Here is a 21,188-nt window from a genome sequence, read left to right as displayed (position 1 = left end):
ATCTTGTAGGCCTCCTTCCAGCAGCTCCTGCAGCCAAGCTGGTGTCAAATGTATTGCTCTGTTTTCATTTGGACCACATCAGCAAGGGCAAGAGGAGGATATTGTCGTCTGGGCAGCCCAGGACCTCCATACACACTACCCAGGACTGCACCCACTTTGGTGCTGGTAACACAGCGGTTTAATTTCACCCCTGGAGGCACACTCCATTGTCTCTCAAGACAGACAGATGCCAACAACAACTGCTACTGGGTATCTGCGCACATGAGGCTTAATACGTGTTTGATGCCTCTTTCACCCACGGTGCTTGCTGATCATCCTGAATAAGAACTGAGGAAGCTGCCTTACACCAAGTCAGTCCATTGGTCCATCTAACTCAGTATGATCTACACTGACCAGCAGCGGCTCTTCAGAGCTGCAGGCAGGGAAAACTGCCAGCCCTACCTGGAGACGGCAGGGATTGAAACTGGACCTTCTGCTTGCAAAGCAGACGCTCTGCTCTTGTTGTGGGAACAGGCATTCTGGACCAGTGTAAGTTTTTATGGGCTTGCCTTTCAAGCCAATCTAAGCAAAAAACACTTCATTCCTCCTGTTTGTGCAAGTGCATCTCCAGCCACTGCCCTCTCAAGCTGGAAAAACTTCCATGATCTGCTGAGAGCTGGATTACCAGTTTCTAACATCTTTTTGAAAGTCTACCATATGTTCTGTGGGCAATTGTTCTCCGTTACTTTTTGGCTGCCTTGCAGCTAGAGAGAGGTGAATCTGTCCTTTTCAGTTTCTCTCAGTTTCTAATTTTCCCAATCTTAAATCCAGTTCTCCACATTTCTACATCAATTTGTATTAGTTAACATGAAAATTCATTAGCATTTTAGGGCAAATTTATCCTAAAGCATTAGTTTTTACATGCAATTTTCCCAAATATATTTTCCCTAAAATAATGTGTTTTTATCTGCTATTTTCATATGTGCATTTATATGCACACCTTCCCCCCAGTACATGCATTTTTGTATACATTTCTTGGCTGGGAGAACAGCTCTGCAAAAATCAGATAAGTGCGAATTTTGAAGGTTGATTTGTATATTGTTTCAGGAAGTGCAAATTAGGTAGGTTCACTTTTAAATGCAAACTCAATTAATTTTTCCTGTATTATAATTGCAATTGACATAAAAATGAGGGGGGGGGGAGGTCATTCCCAATTTTCAGCTTTGTGCTTTTGTTTAGTGCAAAAAGCAGTAAGAGGAAGCAAACTCTTGAACCAGTGAATCCATGGTCTTTCTCTGGGTCATCTTTTCACACTCTGAGTTGCTACCAACACAAGTGTGCACTTAACAGGCTCTACCGACAGTCCAGGTTCCCTGACAAGCACATCCCTGTGACACATGCAAACTTATTATTTGCTCCATTCATACTTTATGCTTTTAAACGTACACCTAAAGCAGATAATGGGTGAAGGGTCTTCATTGCTTGTCTTCCTCTGCCATGATGGTCATGATCTGCCTGCACTGTCAGAGACAACAAGCCTCTGAACACCAGTTGCTGGGAACTGGAAAGGTGGGGTGTAGTTGGGCTCATGCCCGGCTTATGGGCTTCCCCTTGGGGCATCTAGTTGGCCGTGGTCCAGCTGTGCTCTTCTTACGAAGTCAGTGTAATCTCATGGGCTATTGCATTCATCCCTTGTAACCTCCTCTCCCTTCTCCTGATGTCTTCCTCCTCATTCACCCGTTTGTGTAATTTTAGACTAGCATAAATTTAGTGAAGGCAAGGACCTGTTTTACTTGTTTGCTTATGTCGTTCTGTAAATAATATCCTAAAGGCTCTCAATGGCCACTAGCCATGCTGGCTATACTCTACGTCCAGTGCTGGAGGCTGAATGTCTCCGAATACCAGCTGCTGGGAATCACAAATAGGGAGAGTGCAGTTGTGCTCATGTCTTGTTTGGGAGCCTTCCTACTAGGGCATTTGGTTGGCTGCTGGACCAGAGAGATGCTTTTCCTGATACAGCAGCCAGGCTCTTCTTATGTTCTCTCTCTCTCTCTCTCTCTCTCTCTCTCTCTCTCTCTCTCTCTCATATCTGTGCTGCCTGAAAGAGAGGTTGTCCTCCCCCCTCAGCAGAAAAAGTGGGGGGTCAGTTGGCATAGCAGCTGCTTCAGCTGGCAGCTGCTCTTTGAGATAAGAAAGGCATCAGTCACTGAAGCTGGCATTGGGTTCACCCAAGAGGACTGTGTGGCATAAGAAGAAGGAGACAAATGGAGAAGGAGATAGAGGAATGGTGGGGTCAGAGGCTAATAGGAAGCTCTGGAGTCCAATGTGGGGGGAAGCAAGAATAGTTTGAGCAAAGGAAAGCGGGAGAAATTTCAGATTTGGGGGGAGAGGCCAAGTCTCACTGCCAGCCTTTCCCAACCTTGTGCCCTCCGCTTGTTTTGGACTACAACTCCCGTCAGCCCCAGTCAGCATGTAGATTTGAGATGGCTGATATGGGTTCTTCCGCTGCACAAAGAGTGTTACAACTTCTCATTCAGGAATGGAGAACTTTTGGGCCTCCAGATGTTGCTCACAGCATTCCTGACCATTGGCTATGTAAACTGGAGCTGGTGGAAGCTGGACTCTAAAAACATCTGGAGGGACACAGGTTCCACAACCTAGGTTCATTCTTGCAACAGCCCTATGAAACAGGTTGCTATTATTCAGATTTTACACATGGGGAAACAAGTCTGAGAAAGTTGCTTGTGGTCGCCCAGATAACATGTAGCTAAAACAGTAAGAAATGATCCTTAGAACTTATGTATCAATTTGTATAATTTTTGTAAGGAAACCCTGGATTATTATTATCCACATGTTACAGATGGTGTTGTAGGAATGTCTCTTAAAGTGAAGGATGCTTGGTCTAAGAACACAAAACAAGTCTGTGGCTGAGTTGAGATATTCAGCCTGGGACTTAGTCCTGTAATCGACCAGCTGATTCAAGCAGTGCAGGAATCGAGGTCTTCAAGCTCCAGTCTTTAGCCCACCCCACCCCCCATCTCTGGATGACTTGTGGGGTGGGGGAGGTTGGGTTCTGATGTGGTATTTTCTTATGGATATGCCAAGATTGCAAGCCACTGTGGCTCAACCCACTTCACTCTCTGAAGGCCTTCTAAGATATCATGATGAGCAGCCATAGTGAAACAGATGGAAGGGATCCCAAGAGCCCTTTTGTCCAACTCCCTGCAGTGCAGGAATCACTTGATTGGAACAGCCTCAGAAGCAAGTTCACACATGCAGGTTCTCCCCTCGATGAGAGCACTGTGATGCACTTGTGGTGAAATGGCTGTCACAGGTCAAAATGCCACAGACAGAATTGGGGGCATGGCATGTAGGTACTTCCAAGACTCAGGGCACATTTGCCTCTGATCATGTTATGATGGTGGATGGCTCAGGTCTCAACTGTGATTTGCAGGGAGCTCAGACATCTTGTCAGCAAAGAAAACAATATGATTAAAAGTGGTGGGGAAGAGCAGGAAATCTGAGAGTGGGACCCCTGATAACAGCCCTGGATAGAATTCTTTTTCACATTCCCTTTTCATTGAAATGAATGCAACTTATGTTATGCAAATAAAGACCTTTGGAGGTCTTTAAGCAGAGGCTTGGCAACCATATGTCAGGAGTGCTCTGATGGTGTTTCCTGCTTGGCAGGGGGTTGGACTCGATGGCCCTTGTGGTCTCTTCCAACTCTATGATTCTATGATTCTATGAAATAGTTACAAAACTTATGCAACTGACATTAAATAGTGGACAGTGAGACGAATAACATACAATTTGGGAGAAACCAAACTGCAGCAGAACAGAGACAGCACTGATTGTAACCAATACAGGTGAGAACAGCCTTCTTACAACCTTAGTCCCCAACTCCAGAATCTCCTGGGCAGACTGTTCATAGGGGCTCTTGTCATGGAAGAAGATGCGCAGACATATGATACTACACAGACTAACTGGAAGAGATTTTGAGAACAAGCTAAGAGGGGAGTGAAGGCGATAAAAAAGAGGGACATACCCAGGGGTGGAATAGGGCTAGCACTGCAGCACATCTGCACTGCCAACAGTCAGCATACACAAAATGGTCACTGAAACTGGGAGGTGGTGCAGCAATTGCTCTGAGCCCTAACTCTCAGGTGGCAACCCCATGCACAGTCGATCAAACTCCGTGGAACTTACTTACCGCTAACATGCAAGGCCTGGGCTAAATTATGCCCCAGAATGAAACCTCAGCTGTCTTCCTTTACTGCCAACAGCTCTCTGGGATTTCAGATGGGGTCTCTCCCAACCCTGTCTGAAGATGACAAGGACTAAACCTGGGAAGACCTGCATTCTAAACAGGTGGTCTACCTCTGAGCCATAACTCTTCCTCCAATAGGAACACAGGAAAGTGCCTTATACCAAGTCAGACGATTGGCCCAGCTAGCCAGTATTGACAGTTGACAGTATTGTCAACACTGTTTGGCAGTGGCTCTCGGGGGTTTCAGACAGCCCCCCTCCCCACTTCTCCCTGCCTGTGGCCACTGGATGTTGAACATAAGACCTTCTGAAGGCAAACAGGTGCTCTGCGGCTGAGGTGCAGCCAAAATATAGGCAGCATTTTTAGAGCATCTTTTGTGTGTTCAAAGCCCCTTCAGTGACATTATCTCAGTCATTTGTACAACAACCCTGCAAGGTGAGTCAGTGACTGTAATTATCCCCCCCCCCAGTTGTGGGGCAGAGGCTGAGAGCAGTGGCTTTGTAGCACACAGCTGTCCAGTGGCAGGGGTTAAGGTTAGAAGCAGCTCACACTCTTAGGCAACACCAACTTGTTGCTCACATGCTGCTTTGGCAGAGTGCATGAAAGAGGGGTTAGAACTGGGGAATTAAGGTCAATGGTGAGGATGATAATGTGAAGAGGAGAAAAAGTCTCCTCTGTGGAAAACAAGGAAAGACTTTGCATAACACGGGGGGGGGGGGTCTGCCAAGTGACCTCAAAAAACCCAAGGAGGCCACTCTGACTTCCAGGCTTCTCTGACAGGCTCCTGTCACTCCAGGCTTGCTCCAGAGTTGCCCATTTCGCCAGCTACTTGGCAAGAAAGGGCCAGTTTTGACCTCTTCTTGTCACATTCTGAGTGGTTTCCTGCAGGGGAATAATTGTGGGAAATGCTCCATTTTAGGCACAGAAAGACCCACTTTCCTCTCTAGGAAATATATGTGAACAGTACCAGATTCCTGCCAGCTGCTGCGCATGTGGGGAGCAGGGTGGGGAGCTAGTGTGGCATGATGGTTAGAGTGCTGGGAGACCAGGGTTCAAATCCCCGCTCAGCTGTGAAGCTCACTGGGTGACCTTGGGCAAGCCTACTTCACAAGGTTGTTGTGAGGATAAAATGGGGAGGAGCACCATGGGCACCACCTTGAGTTCCTTGGGAGAAAAGATTCTCTGCAGCAGAGTACTGTCATAATTGACTCAAAATCTTTTGAGGGAAAGGCTGTAGAAGAACAGCAGAAGAATACCTGCTTTGCAGGCAAAAGGTCCTGGGTTCAACCTCTGGCTTCTCCAGGAAGAGCTGGGAATTCCCCCCACTCAGAAAACCCAGAGAGGTGCTGCCAGTCAGTGTTGGCAATTCTGAGCTGTGTCTGACTTGGTATAAGCGCGCTTCCTTGGCTCCTGTGCTCCTGTTTTTTGCTTTGCTTTTTAATTTAAATTTTCTTCTTAGAAACAAAATGCAGATGATCTGGCTGGTTTGCCTTAATTTGGGGAAGTGGTAGGTCTGGAGCGTGGATGGAAAAGATGGCAATTAAAGATGGTGAGGGGGGAAAGGCAGGGGGGAGAATGCTAGAAAAATCCCTATATAAGCTGAGTGTGCAGTGGACTTTGCCGTGCAGGCAGGAGTGGGAAGCCTCAGCTGCCAGCCCCAAAATGCCCCGCTTCAACCTTCCAGGCTTTTGTTGGATCCCTGGTGGATGCATGTCCTTAAATGAATACCGACTGTAACAACACTTTTCAGCGTTCTCAACTGTTCAAAGCCCAAGTCCATGTGCATTATTTCAGTGATCTTTGCAAGAACCCTGTAGGATAGGACAGTCCTCTTATTATCATAGATGGCTGCAAGAAGCCACCTTGTGAGCCAGAGACCAGATTCAAACCTAGACTTTCCTAACTTATGGCCCCACTCAGCAGCCAGTCCTGGAAACAGGAGCTCCTGTCATAGAGAATCATGGAACTGTAGAGTTGGGAGGGACGCTGAGGGTCATCTATCCAACCCCCTGCAATGCAGGAATCTCAAAACAGGTCCCCCATGGAAATTGAAACCAGACCCTGCTTAGCTTTGCAAATGTGCTAGCAGTTTTATTGCTGCACCTCTAGTGCCCTTGTTGCCCCCTGGCCTGCCCTTGCAGACCCACCCGAACCTGTTCTGATGGGGGGGCAGACACCCCCGCACCGCCTAGAGCACTTTAAAGGGGGCAGTCACAAAGCAGCAAGTTTGGAGATCGCTGAACAGGCTAAGAACCTCCCTCGCTGACCATTTATTTTCTCCCTCCTCCACCCTCCGAACCTACCTTGCAAGATTGTTGTAAGGCTGAAAGGAAACCCGACTGTGGTCCAAACATCAGAAGTGCTGGAGAAGCACTTTAAAACCAGCAGCAGCAACAGTTCCCAGAACCCGCTTCCTTCGCCCACTTTGGGCTCCGCTTCCGGCGCCCCCAAAGGATGGGGGGGCTGCCACCCCGGAGAGAAACTTTCCCTTCCGCCTCCCACCCCGAGGGGCACCCGGACGCGCCCCCCGCCTGCCTCGGCGCCCCTCGAGGGGACCAGCCTGGCGCCCCCCGGACCCCCTTACCTGCATGGCGGGCTTGGCGGAGCTTCCGTGGGGCGGCGGCGGCGGCAAGAGGACGAGGCGGCGGAGCTGGCCGTGATGTAACGCGCTGGGCACCGGCGGCGGCGGAGCGCGGCTCGTCCCCTCCCAAGCCGGCAGCTGAGCCGATGCCGAGCGAAAACCCACCCGCCCGCCTGCACGGCGGCGGCGGCGGCGGCGGCGTTAACTCCCTCGGCTCCTCGGCCCCGCAACGCCCCCGCCCCGGGCGAGCGGGAGGGGCGGGCAGGTGGCTCCTGGGCAGCGACCAGCGCCCCGCTCTCTTGCCCTCCTGCCTCTCGGGGGTTGCCAACTTCCCTTCGCCCACCCCGCTCCTGTGCCTTCTCCCCGATTCCTCGAAGGAGGCCGGCGGGAGGCGATGGCGGGGCCGAGGGTTGAGGAAGCCGCCTCTGCCCAAATGCCCCCCCCCCCCCGCCTAAAGAGTTGGGTCCTTTCTTTGCAGCCCCTGGCACTGCCGGAGCTTCCACTTGGTCCTTGTCATCCCATTCTGCTGGGGGCCCCTGAACCATTTCTCAGCCTATCTTTGCCCAACTACTCTGATGGGAACAGGAGTTTGGATGAACTTGCAATGGATGCCTACTGATAGTTCTATTTCTAATTAAATGATGTCGGAGACCGAGCTTAGTTGGACTCTGCTGGGACTCAGCCTTAGAACAGCCTTTTCCAATTGCCACCAGGCAATCATACAATGCTGAGGCTGGCAGTCCAAAACAGCTGGAAGGCACCAGGGTGGGGAGGCAGCCCTAGAAGCTGCTTCCTCTGTCTCTCCATGTCCTGAGCACCTTCACACCAAGAGCTCAGCACAGGGAGAAGCCAAGCTGCCTGTGGGTTTCAAGGGCCCAGCGAAACATGCCTCAATGGCCACACGTAGCACCGGCCATCTCAGGCTCATGTCCCAAGAAAAGCCGGCATTAGGAATCTGACATAATGAGTATTTCCCAATGGCTGGGAATTATAGAGCCTAACCATCTCTGCGTTGCAGGGGGTTGGACTAGATGACTCGGGATCCCTTCCAGCTCTACAATTCTGTGATCTCAGCTGAATAAATAGCAATACAAAGCATCCATAAAATGAACTGATTGCTAAGTGGAGGCCCACATACATTTGTAGTACATACAGTATCTGCATCCAGTACCTTCTCTGAGCCTTCCCCCCCCCCCCCGCTCACTCACATAGCCTGCTTATTTGTGGTGCCACCGCCTACTCCCTTTTCTACTGAACCCCATCCCACCAACAGCACACCACCCTGTCTCTCCCTAGGATTTACATGGGGACAGTTTTTGTGCTGAAAACATCTCAGCAGCTGGAAGATCCATGGTGCTCCAGCCCCTCATTCAATGTTGAGTGGGAGCTCATTTGATTAGCTAAGGACAGAGCTCCTGCAGGCAATAACTAAGGAGGTTTCAGAGACCCACCCCAAGACCTTTTGCTGCCCGAGGCAAAGGGCAAGATGGCAGCCCTTCCCATTCCATGAATGCACAAAACTTAACTGGACCAGGAGCTGCATCTTTCTTCCATGTGGAGATGGAATCGCACCCTCCATTGCACCTGGGAGTAGCGCTCTTTAGGGAGTGCAGCATAAACTGGGAGGCACATCCTAGCTCAGTCCTGCAACAAAAGAAAATGGCCAGGAGGTTCTGGAGGGAGAATGAAGTGCTGCCCGCTCCTTCCCTTGGGCCAATGGCCCATCCGTCCAGCATTCTCACAGCGGCCAACCAGCTGCCTGGAGGAAATGTGTAAGCAGGACCCTGCCCTCCTGTGGTTTGCAGCAACTGGTGGCAAAGTCCCCTTCTCCTTTGGGTAAATTTGTGTAACTTGGGAGATAAAGTGCAAAAAACAAAACTAAAGGCCCCAGTACTATTCCTCCGCAAAACTACATATTCTGTGTTTTATTTGACACCCTATTCACCTCTCTACAGCCATAAGTGCAGCCAAAGGCAAGTCAGAGCTAGTTTGACTTCGTTAATAGATATATAGGAAAACAGACCCCAATCCAATGCACCGTATTCTCATTCTACATTGCTCTCGTGCATTGCACACATCCACTCTCTCCGATATGTGCTCATAAATAGCTCAGCCCTCCCTCCACCCCATTCAATCAAAGAATCATGTCTAAGCCTGGAGAAAACCGTCATTAGCAATGGGAACTGTAGTCCATACTTAGCCAAAATGTATGATATGCCTCCAGGCTGTCCCATTTGTTTTCTTGCTGGTTTCTTTTTTATAGACTTATTTCAGAAAAAGGAGCTGGTCCAACTGAGGAACCAAATTGTCAAACCGTTAACATTACAAAGTGCCATCAAAGTCACTTTGCTCCAAGGAATGATGTGCCTGTCCCTCTTGTTTGCTTCGTCACAGCCTTCCGCTTTCTGAGCTGAGCTGATATTATACTTTTCATATCCACCAGCATTTGACAGAGGTTGAGAAAAGGTACAGCTATTTTAGATGATGTAAACAAAGGGATCCAGTATGGGCTTGATCTTAAGATGTAGGAAGCTGAGATTAAGGAACAGTGAGTGTGCAGCACATAAACCACAAACACACACACAGTTCCATCAGATACATTCTGGGATGTTAACTTCATTCCCCTACAGTCTCCTGGGAATATACATATTCACATTTAGACACATAACATCATCAGGACATGTGATGCAGGAGATCTCTGCTGCTCCTAAAAAATAGCATTAATAGCTGATGATATCTGGTGAGGGGTTCCAAAAAGAAAACCCTCAATGGATTTTGTTGTGGGGAGGGGACAGACTTCCTGGAAATTTCACCCCCGCTCTATGTCAGATTAGGATGAGGTCAGGATGGAGCCTGCTGGGATAAAGTCGGAGCCTAGTGGCACCTGGGCAGAGCTGGAGGATAACACCTAGGGGGTGAGGGCAGGCTGTCTCTGCCTAGTGCCTTGGGAATGGTGCTTGGAGAACATTTAAGGGCTGCAGCTAAGAGCAAAACTCAAGCCAAGTTAAAGGGAGTTAGAGCTTGGTGCCATCCACATATTGGTGACACTTCAGTCCAAATCTCCGAAAGGCAGCTCCCAACAGCTTCAATTAGATCTCAGAGAGCCTGGGAGAGAAGACTGAGCCGTGTGGGACCCTGCAAGTCAGTCCCCAGGGGAATGAGCAGGAACAGCATCTGGTGATAGGATCAGAACCACTACTCCCAGACAGGGCCTTCAACACACAATCCCTGAAGGTGGCCCAGGAGGATACTACAGTCAATGGTATTAGAAGCTATAGAGGTATCATGGTTTATTTACATGGTTGCCCTCCTTCTCTCCTGATAAGGGTCATCAATCATGGTGACAGAGGCAGTTTCAGTGCCAAATCCAGGCCTGAAGCTGGATTAAAATGGGTCCAGGTACAGTGGTACCTCAGGTTAAGAATTTAATTCATTCTGGAGGTCTATTTTTAACCTGAAACTGTTCTTAACCTGAGGTACCACTTCAGCTAATGGGGCCTCCCACTGCTGCTGCCATGCGATTTCTGTTCTCATCCTGAAGCAAAGTTCTTAACCCGAGGTACTATTTCTGGGTTAGCGGAGTCTGTAACCTGAAGCATCTGTAACCCGAGGTACCACTGTACTCTGTTTTCTCCAAGCATGTCTGTACCTACCCAAAGTACTTTGCCCCCAAAGGGAATATCTGCAACTGAACTAAAGTTATAGTGTAAACTTCTGGGTCCAGAGAAGCACAACACAGCCTCCTTTAAGGCTTTGCTTTGGCACTTCCCTCTCCTGCAACAAGGTATTCACCAGTCCCTGAAACTGGTGAATCCCCGGTCAATCCCCTGCCGGTCAACCCCCTGCCTAACTTTTATCAAGCAAGAAGGACAAGAACTGAGAAAACAGGGCAGTCTGCACCCCAATATTGAATTTGAAAACTCAGCACAGACACCAGCAATTACATCACATTAAAAGTTGCCACTTGATTGACAGTGAGATCAAGTACACCTGCATTCAGGAAGTGATGCAACAGTGCTCTGTTGCGAGGCCAACATTTGGCACTCCACCTCTCACCTTCCGTTCTGAGTCATTGTTGCAGGATTCTCACGCAGAACAGGAGCATAGTGGGAAATTTCCAAAGCCCAGATGCTCTTTCTTCATGGCAACCCCCAGAGCCACACAGCTTCTAAGACTATGCAACAAAAATGAATTTTGACCAATGCAGACATTGCAACATCAATGCAGAGCCAGATTTTCTCTCACTTCCTGCCTCCCAAGTTATGTAACATCCAGCCCGATGAAGAGCTCTTGGTGGCTCAAAAGCTTGCTGCATTTATGTGACATGACATTTCGTCATAATGAAGGAACTTCAGCTAACAGAATCTGCCTCTTCCTCTGTTGAGCTCATTTATTTGGTGGGTCTCTCCCTGAGCAAAGTTTATTTAGTTGGCATGCAGGGAACTGGCAAACAGCCCCCCAGGAGATGATGTCACTGTTCCCTGCTGTGAAATAAGTAGTGGCACGTCATCCCTGCTCCACTGATGTGGAAGTTCTGTAGCTGCACTTTTTAATTCCAGAAGGAATGTCAGGATGGTCTGTTTGACACTTACAGACAATGGCACTGGTAGCTGTACCATTTCCTACACACAAATGGCTCATTCATAAGAATACAATCATGCTTGACATTTATACTGCACTTTAGAATGTTCCAGGTAATACGAGGAAACTAATACTGACCTAATTTGCAGAGCTGCTCTAAATGTTCCTCTGGGATGAGAACCGCAGACCTAGGGGCCCAAATGTGCCCTTAAGACCTCTTTATCAGACTCTCCCCAGGCCGCATCCTCTCCAGCCCCTCTTCATGGGTGTTTTTGCCTGGCTGGAATGCGCCCATGAACCCTGACAATGCTTCTTGCATGACTGGGTGGAGGATGGAGAGTGATGCGTGAGTGTGAAGAAACTAACTTTGCAAGTGTGCAAAGGCAGAATTCACACTTATTGCTCTGCCTGTTTTTGTCTCTGGCACTGCCCACCCCTGTCATGTGGCCCCTGCAAGGTTGCTGAGAAGTGAATGTGGCCCTTGGACTGAAAAAGGCTCTCCACCCTTCATGAGAGGGGCAGAGAAAGAGACTTTTCGGCTGTTTTCTCCATGCCGTTCATAAGTGTCTAAATCTCCATCCTGTGGCTGCTCCTCCAATTCCCAAAGAAATGCATTGCACTTTCCTCATACAGAAGGTTATCCCTACAAAAGCAGGCATAGACTCCTCCTTTTCGAAGGGGAAACTTACAAAATCACTATGAATAGACAATTTGTATCTGGCAGCCTTATCACATTTATTTGGACTCTGGGATCTAATTATAATTGCAACGCAACTCCTTCTGTCTCTCTCTCTCTCATTCGCCATCAGCCAGAAGCAGCTGTCTGATTTTGCTGGTGGAGATGGAAATCTCTGTGCGGAATGAATTCCCAGTCAGTGTTCCAGCAGCAGAGGAACACTTTCATTTCGGTGCTGAATAAAGAGAGATAATTTAGGGGGCATTACTTTCACCTCTGGCTTGCTCTCCAAACTTTCACTAAAAGGACCCCTCCGTACCAGCAATATTTCCTTATTCAGAAATAACATTAGTTCACCAACCAACTGTCCTCCAGTGGCTTTGGACTCCAACTTGCATCAGCCCCAACCAGTGCTGGATTATCCAGTAAGCAGACTAAACATATGCTCAAGGCACCAGCAAACAAGCAAAATTCAACATTTGAATAAAATGTCAAAGTAGTCTTCATGGGGAGAAGCAGAACTTTGTTAGACTTCCTTCCTTTCCTACTCAGGTTAGCAGGGAGGATTGGACCCTACTCTGCCCTTAAGCTTCCATTGGGCTCTCTCTGCTCCTTAGCCCACCCAAATGCCAGAATCTTTCCAGTCCAAAAGACATAAACTTTTGTCCACATAATCAGTAAAGTGTACTGTAATCCACAAAACATATGCCACAATAACCAGTTGGTTATTCTTTAATGGGTTGCAGGACTCTTTTTGCTGCAATTGACTAATGCAGGTACCTTCTTGGAAATGGGTCCAGCCCCAAAATTAGCTACTCTAATAGCCTTCAACAACTTGGTGCCCTCCAGATGTTTTGGACTCCCACCTCCCATCATCAGCCCCACCAGGGGCTGATGGGAGATGTACTGCAAAGCAACGTATGTAGGGCAATGAGAAAGTCGCAGAATCGTAGCACTGTAGAGTTGGAAGGGACCCTGAGGATCATCTAGTCCAACCCCCTGCAATGCAGGAATATGCAGCTGGTCCATACAGGGATCGAATCTGCAACCTTGGCGTTATCAGCACCATGGTCTAACCAACTGAGCTATCCGGGCACCAGGATGGAACAGGTTGTCCTATACAGGAGATTTCCTGCTTCCACAGGGGTTACGTTCCCGGGTACCACGCATATACGTGAAATCACGTATAGTGGGAGCACCATTCGGTTCAGTGGTGGGTGGGACTGAAAAATAAACAAATTTCCTGGATACACCCCCCATTATTATTATGCTAAGTGCATAAAGCTGAACATGCACTAGTTGAACACATGTAATTTGGAGGGTGCCTGTAATGACCACAGCTGACCTCAACAAATCTGTTGATTTTGAACTCTGTCATCATTTTGTTTATAGGAATTAAGAGCCAATCTAAATCCAGATGTCTAACCAAATGTATAGAGGTCCATGGTTGAAGTCGTGTTAATATTTCTGAAGCAGGGTCCCTGTCGCCCTCATCCTAGAACTCCCAGTCAGAATGAAATAGGAACTTTTCACCGCCTCCCTTTGTGCTGGTTGGAACCAATCAGAGTGAAAAGATGTGTGATTCCTCTATTGCAGAGGGTTGGACTAGATGGCCTTTGGGGTACCTTATAACTCTCTACAATCCTTTGATTCTATGAGGTGAGTCAGCCTCTGAGGGTTGGTTTCACTGGAGAAAGCACACGGGAAGAACACCAAGAAGTTGTTCTGTAGGCTCAAAGTGAAGCATTTAGGTGATCTGAAATCACAAAGCGCTTCTCTTTCAAGAGACTGGTGTGCAAGTTCTGTTACATACATTGGAGCATCAATTTATGTTGCTCTGAAATAAGATATTGGAGCACTCCAAATCACTGCCCATTTATAAGGCCCAGAAAACAGTAGATCTAGCTGAAAGGCAATACAGGAAGATCTGCACTGATTGTTGCAGTGCATCCCTAATTATAATTATTATATAATTATATTGTATAATATTAGAAGGTTGCATAATCTTAGAAGGCTGGCCCTTCGCATGGCTGTGAGGGGATGTGGCTGTGCTAGCATGAAGGGGACCCCCCTTCTCCCCCCACACCCACACACCCGCACTTCTGAATTTGCTACCTCACTACTATGTTTAACCAGCTGGAGAGATAAAATGATGTGGCTTTTTTTTTTTAATGGCACGGGGTGAGGGAGTTTCTTTGAATTTCAAAGCCCTACTTTCTCTCTTTTTCTCTTTAATATGAAAATCTCAGTCCTTACAGTTTGACAGGTGTTACGTTTTCAGCTAAACTATTTTTGTCACTCTTTGCTGGCCCAGCCCTGATGCCTGATTTGCTCTCCTCCTCGTCTTCAAGTGTGCATCTTTTTCCTGACAGCTTTTGAACTGCTTTAGTTTTGTGATAATGATAACAATTCAGCACAGCATGTGGGTGCATGTGACCACTGAGCACGTGAGGAGTCCCATCACACTCGGTTTACTTGAGGAATGTGGTCGTGCTGCAGAAAACCAGTTTTCCCCCGCAGGAACAAGGCCTCTCACACAACCAGAACAGGGCAGATGGTATCACAAATGGTCTCAGATGGCTGCACCAACCCAAATAAAGGCATATTTGCCACACTTCTGTTCTCATATCATAGATAAATTACCAAGCCCCTTCACCTTTCTCTCCCACCCCCACCCCCAGAACTGCACATCGCTAAAGTAAATGTACTGTCTTGTACTCAGGGCAAATCCACACCTGGCATTTAAACATCAAACAACCATTCAAATAAAAATTCAAATAAAATACATTCAGTGCACATTTAAAGCACGGGGCTTCTCCCAAACAATTCCGGGAGCTGTAGTTTGTTAAAGGTGCTGGGAATTGTAGCTCTGTGAGAGGAAGACCAGTGTCTTTGGAGGAAGTCGTGTTTTATTGTTGCTGGTTATTTATTTATTTATTTATGATTTATTAGTTGTTCTTTTGCCACAGCAAACAAGCACATAAATTAAAAGCAGCATTTAAAAATCAATATGAAAAATGTGTGTCAAGTGTGTTTTCAATGTATGGTGTGGATCTGCCTTCAGTTTCTTGGGCAAGTTATATGGCTTCTGTGAAATGGGCATTATGCTGCAGCAAAACAAGGTGGAGGGAAAGGATTGGCTTTGAGTTTAGCACTCAGATCACAACTCTGCCTTCCACTCCGTTTCTTGAGCAAGCGACTTGTCTCTCAGCCTTCAGTGAAGTGAGCAATCATTATTCAACTACAGTACTGGTCCGGTGAGCTGTGTTTCATATGGGAAAGAAAAATGAAATCTGAAAAAGCTTGGAAGCACCTTCCCACATAGCAGTCATTTTGTGGTGGTGCCCCTGACCCATGGGCCCCAAAGGTGGTGGGACTCTGTTCTTTCAGTTGTGTGCTATATGCACTTACTCTGCAATAATGGCCTCTCACGGCTTTCCTGGGGGGGGGGCGGTGCTTGCGTCCCTCAGGCTCAGGCCTCGATCCCCATCGCCTGGCCAGGCTCACTTCCCAGCATTGCAGGGAATCCCCCATGGCCTCAGGATCTTGGGGCTGTTCAAACAGGCCAATGGGTGGCCGCTCACGGAGGGCAGGGCCTGGTCTGCCACACACCCAGATTTCTCCTGGATCTTAGGCAAGTCAAGCTCAACAACTTTCATGGTTCCCTGGTTTTTACTTTTGGAAATATGGCAACCCTAGCAGAGCCTTGGATGCTCTGCTCTTTACCAGTTTAAAAGTCAAATTGGTGTTACTTCTTTTCATTAACGGTACATTAGCAAAACACACCAGTGTGATTATATACTATCACTGGTCAAAACACACCTCAGCATGTATGGTGCAGGAAGTGCATCCTTACACATCTTTTAGAGCATGTTTGTTGGAGAAAAGAGGACATATCTATCCTCCACTCCGAAATATTACTTCTGGAGACCTGGCAGGAGAGGTCTGAACCCTGACCACGATGGGCACCAGATTGTTCCTGGTAAATAGGGACACAAATAGGAATGTATCATATGTGGCTCTTCATTCAATGTGAAAGGGAAGCCAAAAGATCTAATGGAAGGCCATATTGGAAGTGTAGGATTCACATCATTTAATTATACATGATTACACTTGGACTGTCTCACACGTGCCAATACACCTCTTGATTTCTGAACAATTAACTGCTATAAACTTGAAGATAGTTCATACATGCAAGTTGATCCCTGCAGCATCAAGCCACAACTGGCATGTGTGGATATGGCACCACAGATGGAACATCCACATCACCTTAAGCCAATGGTTTTCAACCCGTGTGCCATGGCACTCTGGGGTGCCTTGAATGGTGGCCAGGGGTGCCACGGGCAACACTGGCCTCTGTCCCTCTTTCTTTCCCTCCCTCCTCTGATGCCCTCTTGAATCTCTGCCTCCCAAAGGCTTGCACAGCTGTTTGTTGCAGCAGCCCTGGCTACAAGCTCCCCAGGCAAAAGGTCCCTCTGGGGCTGACCAGGAGGTGTTTCCCAGGCCCCAGTGGGGCAGTGTGAGGAGGCACCTCTTTTGGAGGCGGGGGGGGGGGGCAGCTCAGAGACCAGTTGCAGCAGCTGCGGCTGCCCAGAGGACTCCCAAGGAGAGGGGAGAAGAGGAGGCTGAGGGAACCCTCCACAAGGGAGGGGGGAGGGGCTGCCGGCTCTGCAGGCAAGAGGTGCCATAACTGGGCTCCTGAGCCCTGCAGGAGTCTGCAGAAAAAGGACCCAAAAAGGTTGAAAACTTCCGCCTTAAGCAAAGTTTTCCAAAGGACTCAGTGCACGCATGCCGTGCCTGCTACTAGTCACCAAGTGTAGGAAAAATGAGTTCTAAGCAAGGTACGTGTGAACTAGTCAACTATGATCACAGGAACAAGCATCATATATTATTTCACTTTTATGCATATTTTAAATTTTCCTATATACCCAGCTGCCGGCATTCACAAACACAAGGCATGCATTTGTGCAAGAAATGCACCACTTTCACAACTTTATGGCTATGGCTCTATCCATATAGTCCATTTAAAGTACTCTAGTACCACTTTAACAGTGATGACTTTCCCCCCAAATTATGGGAACTGTAGTTTGCTACAGGTTGCTAAGAGTTGTTAGGGGGTCCATAACAAACTACAGCTCCCAGTGGTCTAAACCACTGAGCCTCTTGCTGGTCTTGCTGATCAGAAGGTCAGCGGTTCAAATCTGCACAATGGGTTGAGCTCCCATTGCTCTGTCCCAGCTCCTGGCAACCCAGCAGTTCAAAAGCGTACCAGCAAGAGTAAATAGTACTGCTGCAGTGGGGAGGTAAATGGCGTTTCTGTGCGCTCTGGTGCTCACGGTGTCCTGTTGTGCCAGAAGCGGTTTAGTCCTGCTGGCCACATGACCCGGAAAGCTGTCTGCGGACAAACGCTGGTTCCCTCAGCCGGAAAGTGAGATGAGCGCCGCAACCCCAGAGTCACCTTTGACTGGACTGAACTGCCAAGGGTCCTTTACCTTTTTTACAGTTCCCAGTGTTCTTTTGGCGGAAGCCACTGCTGTTAAAGTGGTATGAGAGTCCTTTAAACGGAAGGTGTGGATGGGACCCATGAAACCTCAGAGGCAGAGATTTTCTTCCGAGCGTCTGCCACCCCACCTGCAGGCTTCACTTTCGCGTGGCATTTACTCACCAGGTTCTCAAACATCTCCTTGCTGGAAACTTGAGGGTGGTTTTCGGCTGTTTTGTGGATTCAGTCCCAATGTGGGGGCTGGTGGGAGGTGTTCTCTCTCTCTCTCTCTCTCTCTCTGGCCTACAAAATCCAAACAGCGCCGGCTGTTGCTCCTGCGACTTCCCTCGGAGTTGTTCCCTTGAGGCTGCTCTCGCCAGGCCTGCCTTGGCAGCTGAGCGAAGAAGAGGCGGAAAAGTGGAGCGAAGGTGGCCCTGCCAGCTGCCTTTGTCCTTGTGGAGCATCCTCAACAAAAGAGAACACCCCTGTGCCAAGTTTACCTATTGAACCATTATTCCCACTCTCTGTTAGGCAACATGCCAGCCTAGGCTGCCAGTTTCCATAGCAACCGAACTCTCAGCGCCCCCTCCCCCTCCCCCTTTGCTCTCTCTTTCCTAATGCAGCCCATGAGCTGAATACATGAACCCCATGGCCCCCGCGCAGACCGCCAGGGGGATTTAAAGGGGGCAGCCCCAATCAGTACGGAGGGGTCAGGGTCTGTGAAAGGCAGACGTTCTTGCTGCCTGTGTCTGTGGAAGACCTTGACCAGAAGGAAAGGAGACAGAAGAACACAGGAGTGAGGGAATTGGGGCCAGCCAGAGGGCCAGATCCTGGATCTCCCCCACCCGACGGGAGCCAGCTTTGACTGGTGGGTGGGCCACCTACCCATGGGCGTAGGCAGGGTTTTTGTTAGGGGGAGCAGGACTTTGTTGGTGAGGCAGAAACAACATGATTGGTCAGTTAGTTAAGTATTTCTATTGTTTTACTTGACCTGGGGGGCACCTGTCCCCCCAGCTACGCCCACGCACCCACCTGAAATTCACCTGGCACTGCAGTGACCCCAAGGGGCCCATTTTCATTTGTGCACATCATAGTTTGAAGCCTAGCTGGGTGGGACAAAGGCATGGGGTGCAAATTCTGCTTCCAGCAGGGAGTTCCACCTTTTCATCTGCAATGTCAGGGTAGGGCAAGTGGGCATGGCTTGGGTGATGCCGCCTGGCGGGGTGAATTGGGAATCCTGGTGGGCCTACTGTAGGCTGGAGGTTCCCCACTGCTGAGATAACAAGAGAAGCCATCTCAAAGGCGCACTCAAAGTACACAGGGACACAAGGAGCTGATTTATGTTGACTGAGGGCTCACCCACACTTCCACTTGCCACATGCCCAGAAAGCCCTAGTCCAAGTGGTTTCCCCCTTGCCCCGCTCTTTCCCCAGGGAAAACCCACTCTTTAGCTCTAAATCAGAACAAACAGCAAGCCACAGAAAACCCTATTGCTGTTTGCTCCAACTGAGCACTAAAGTGCAGTTTTCTATGGGGGAAAGCAGTGGGACAAGAGGAAGTGAAAATAAGTCCTGAGAGCATTGGTCCATCATGGAACTGTAGAGTTGGAAAGGGGTCATCTAGTATTGTCTGCACTGACTGGCAGAGTGCCAGGAAGGCAGGGGGAGCAACAGCAGGCGGAACCAGAGCAAATAGCAGTCAGAGCCAACCCCTGATGGGTTGTAAGAAAGGAGGCACGCTGCTAGGGGCTGGCTGAGAGCACCTTGAGGATGGTGGGGCAGTGCCCCATACACCCCAGTGTTCTAGGCTCCACTGTCTAACTAGACATCAGACAGCAACTTTATGGGGGGGGGAATATACCCCAAATTCCTCTTTGTTTTGGGAAGAGGTCAGGTAAATGCCGCAGATCAGGGTCCGAGTACATACTCTACTCTGCATGCAGCTCCCAGGTTCAGTCCCCCCCCCCCATCTCCAATTTGGAGGAGGAAAGAGTCAGGTAGGAGGGGATGAGAAGCGCCTTGGGCTGCCTGAGACCCTGGAGAGACACTGCCCATCAGAGTAGACAATATGACCTCAATGGACAAAATGAGTCTCGTAGTAGAAGGCAGCTTTCAATATTATAACTGGATTGGAGTCCCAGATCCACCTCTTTGGGTCTTACCCAACACTGTGCACTTTGTCTTAGCCAAGCTGACGGGTAGCTTTCTGGACCCCACCTAGCATGTATGTTGTCATAGGTTTTCAAGCTATCCTGTAGAACCAAAGGCAGATCGAAGCACACTCTTGCCATCTTTGAAATGGGAAGGAGGTTATCCTCTACCACAGCTCCATTTTTTATTTTATTGCTCTCTCTCCCCACCCCCCACCCGCGCTGACACCAAAGGCTTGTTTGCAACAAACAAGCCAGCACATCCTTTCTGAGGCAATGTAGGTGCCCTTGTTTTTCACAAGAAGAGCATCTTGTCCCTGGGGTATTAGTAGATCCCTGTCTCCCTTGTTCTTTTTATTGAGTCTTTCATGTCAGGGTCTCAAAGTGGCAGCGGAAAAGCAATAGGCATTCAGTTTGTGTTGAGCTTTTCTCCAAAAGAATTTGCTTTTGTTCTCAAAGATCAGCTGAGATTATACTCACTTTGCAACCTTCAGCTGTTAACAGATTCTCTACTCTGAGATGCTTTACAGCCAGTAACCCCTTTTATCCTGGAATTATCTTTGAACAATTTAGCAACCCCATGGAGGCAAAACACAGACTGGGCACTTGGTACAAATGGGCTCAACTTTCTTCCTGGTCCTGCCGCTTGTCTAGCTGCCTTTCCCAGGACAAGACAAAAAGCACTTTCAAAGGCAACCCATGCAGTGGCAAATCCATCTTGATCTCTCCCAATCAGATTAAAAAGTGGATGCTGTCCTTAATCGGTGACCTCACCTTAAAGCTGCCAAGTTATATTCCCTTTTGTTGCCTCCCACCTGCTTCCGTTTTGCAGATGCTTCATATATCAAAGGAATACTCCTTGCACATTTTCACAAGGGCTGTTGCTTCTCAAGGATTAACAAGCCTTGCACTCAGCTCTGCAGAAATCAATGGGTTGTTTCCCAATTTCCTTTTTTAAAAATAGACATTTTATTGGTTTTATAATAGAACAACATTAATAAACTCCAACAAAGCCTGCAGTGTTACATGCATACACCACACCAGTCACAGAGGAGGAGGAAAATTGAGTGGGGAGCCTGTCAAATAATTGAATCTTTGAATGCCTCATCAGTGCTTTAACTGTCCATGGCATAGCCATGAGAGATCTGACATTAAATCACTTCTGTTTACACAGGTGATATATGGGAACCATACCTTGTCAAAATGTGTGCATTTAGTTCGGCCTCTGACAACTCTTCTGTTTTGGAAAAGAGTCAGATCCCAAACATCCCTTGCCATCCCATCCCTTTGGGGTCTTTCCAATGGGAGGCGATCTCTAAATGAGTAGTGCTAAACAGCAAAGCAGTTAAGCCCTTATATGGAACCCATTTCAACTGAATCCAATTAGATGTTGGCTGCTTCAAGACATTTTGTGGATGGAATTCAGTCACATACAAACACAACATGGCATAACCTCCCTGCAAACAAATC

At 48.3% G+C, this 21,188-nt stretch overlaps 1 protein-coding gene across 2 annotated transcripts in view; it reads right to left on the bottom strand.

The window, feature by feature from the left end:
* KCNIP3 (potassium voltage-gated channel interacting protein 3) overlaps positions 1–18,102 on the bottom strand; it is a 117,116-nt gene extending 99,014 nt beyond the window's left edge. The window contains exon 1 of one of the 2 annotated variants that reach the window (XM_083753381.1): positions 17,753–18,102. In XM_083753381.1, coding sequence (XP_083609507.1) covers positions 17,753–17,767 — 15 coding nt within the window. In that variant the 5' untranslated portion in view covers positions 17,768–18,102. Of the gene's footprint in view, positions 1–6,833; positions 7,005–17,752 lie in introns of those variants that run through there. The other variant, XM_083753382.1, reaches the window with a different exon arrangement.
* Positions 18,103–21,188: the final 3,086 nt, after the last annotated feature.

This window comes from Podarcis gaigeae (assembly GCF_964106915.1).
Source record: "Podarcis gaigeae genome assembly, chromosome: 8".
Taxonomy (NCBI): Eukaryota; Metazoa; Chordata; class Lepidosauria; order Squamata; family Lacertidae; genus Podarcis; species Podarcis gaigeae.
This window is presented reverse-complemented; position numbering and strand designations above follow the sequence as displayed.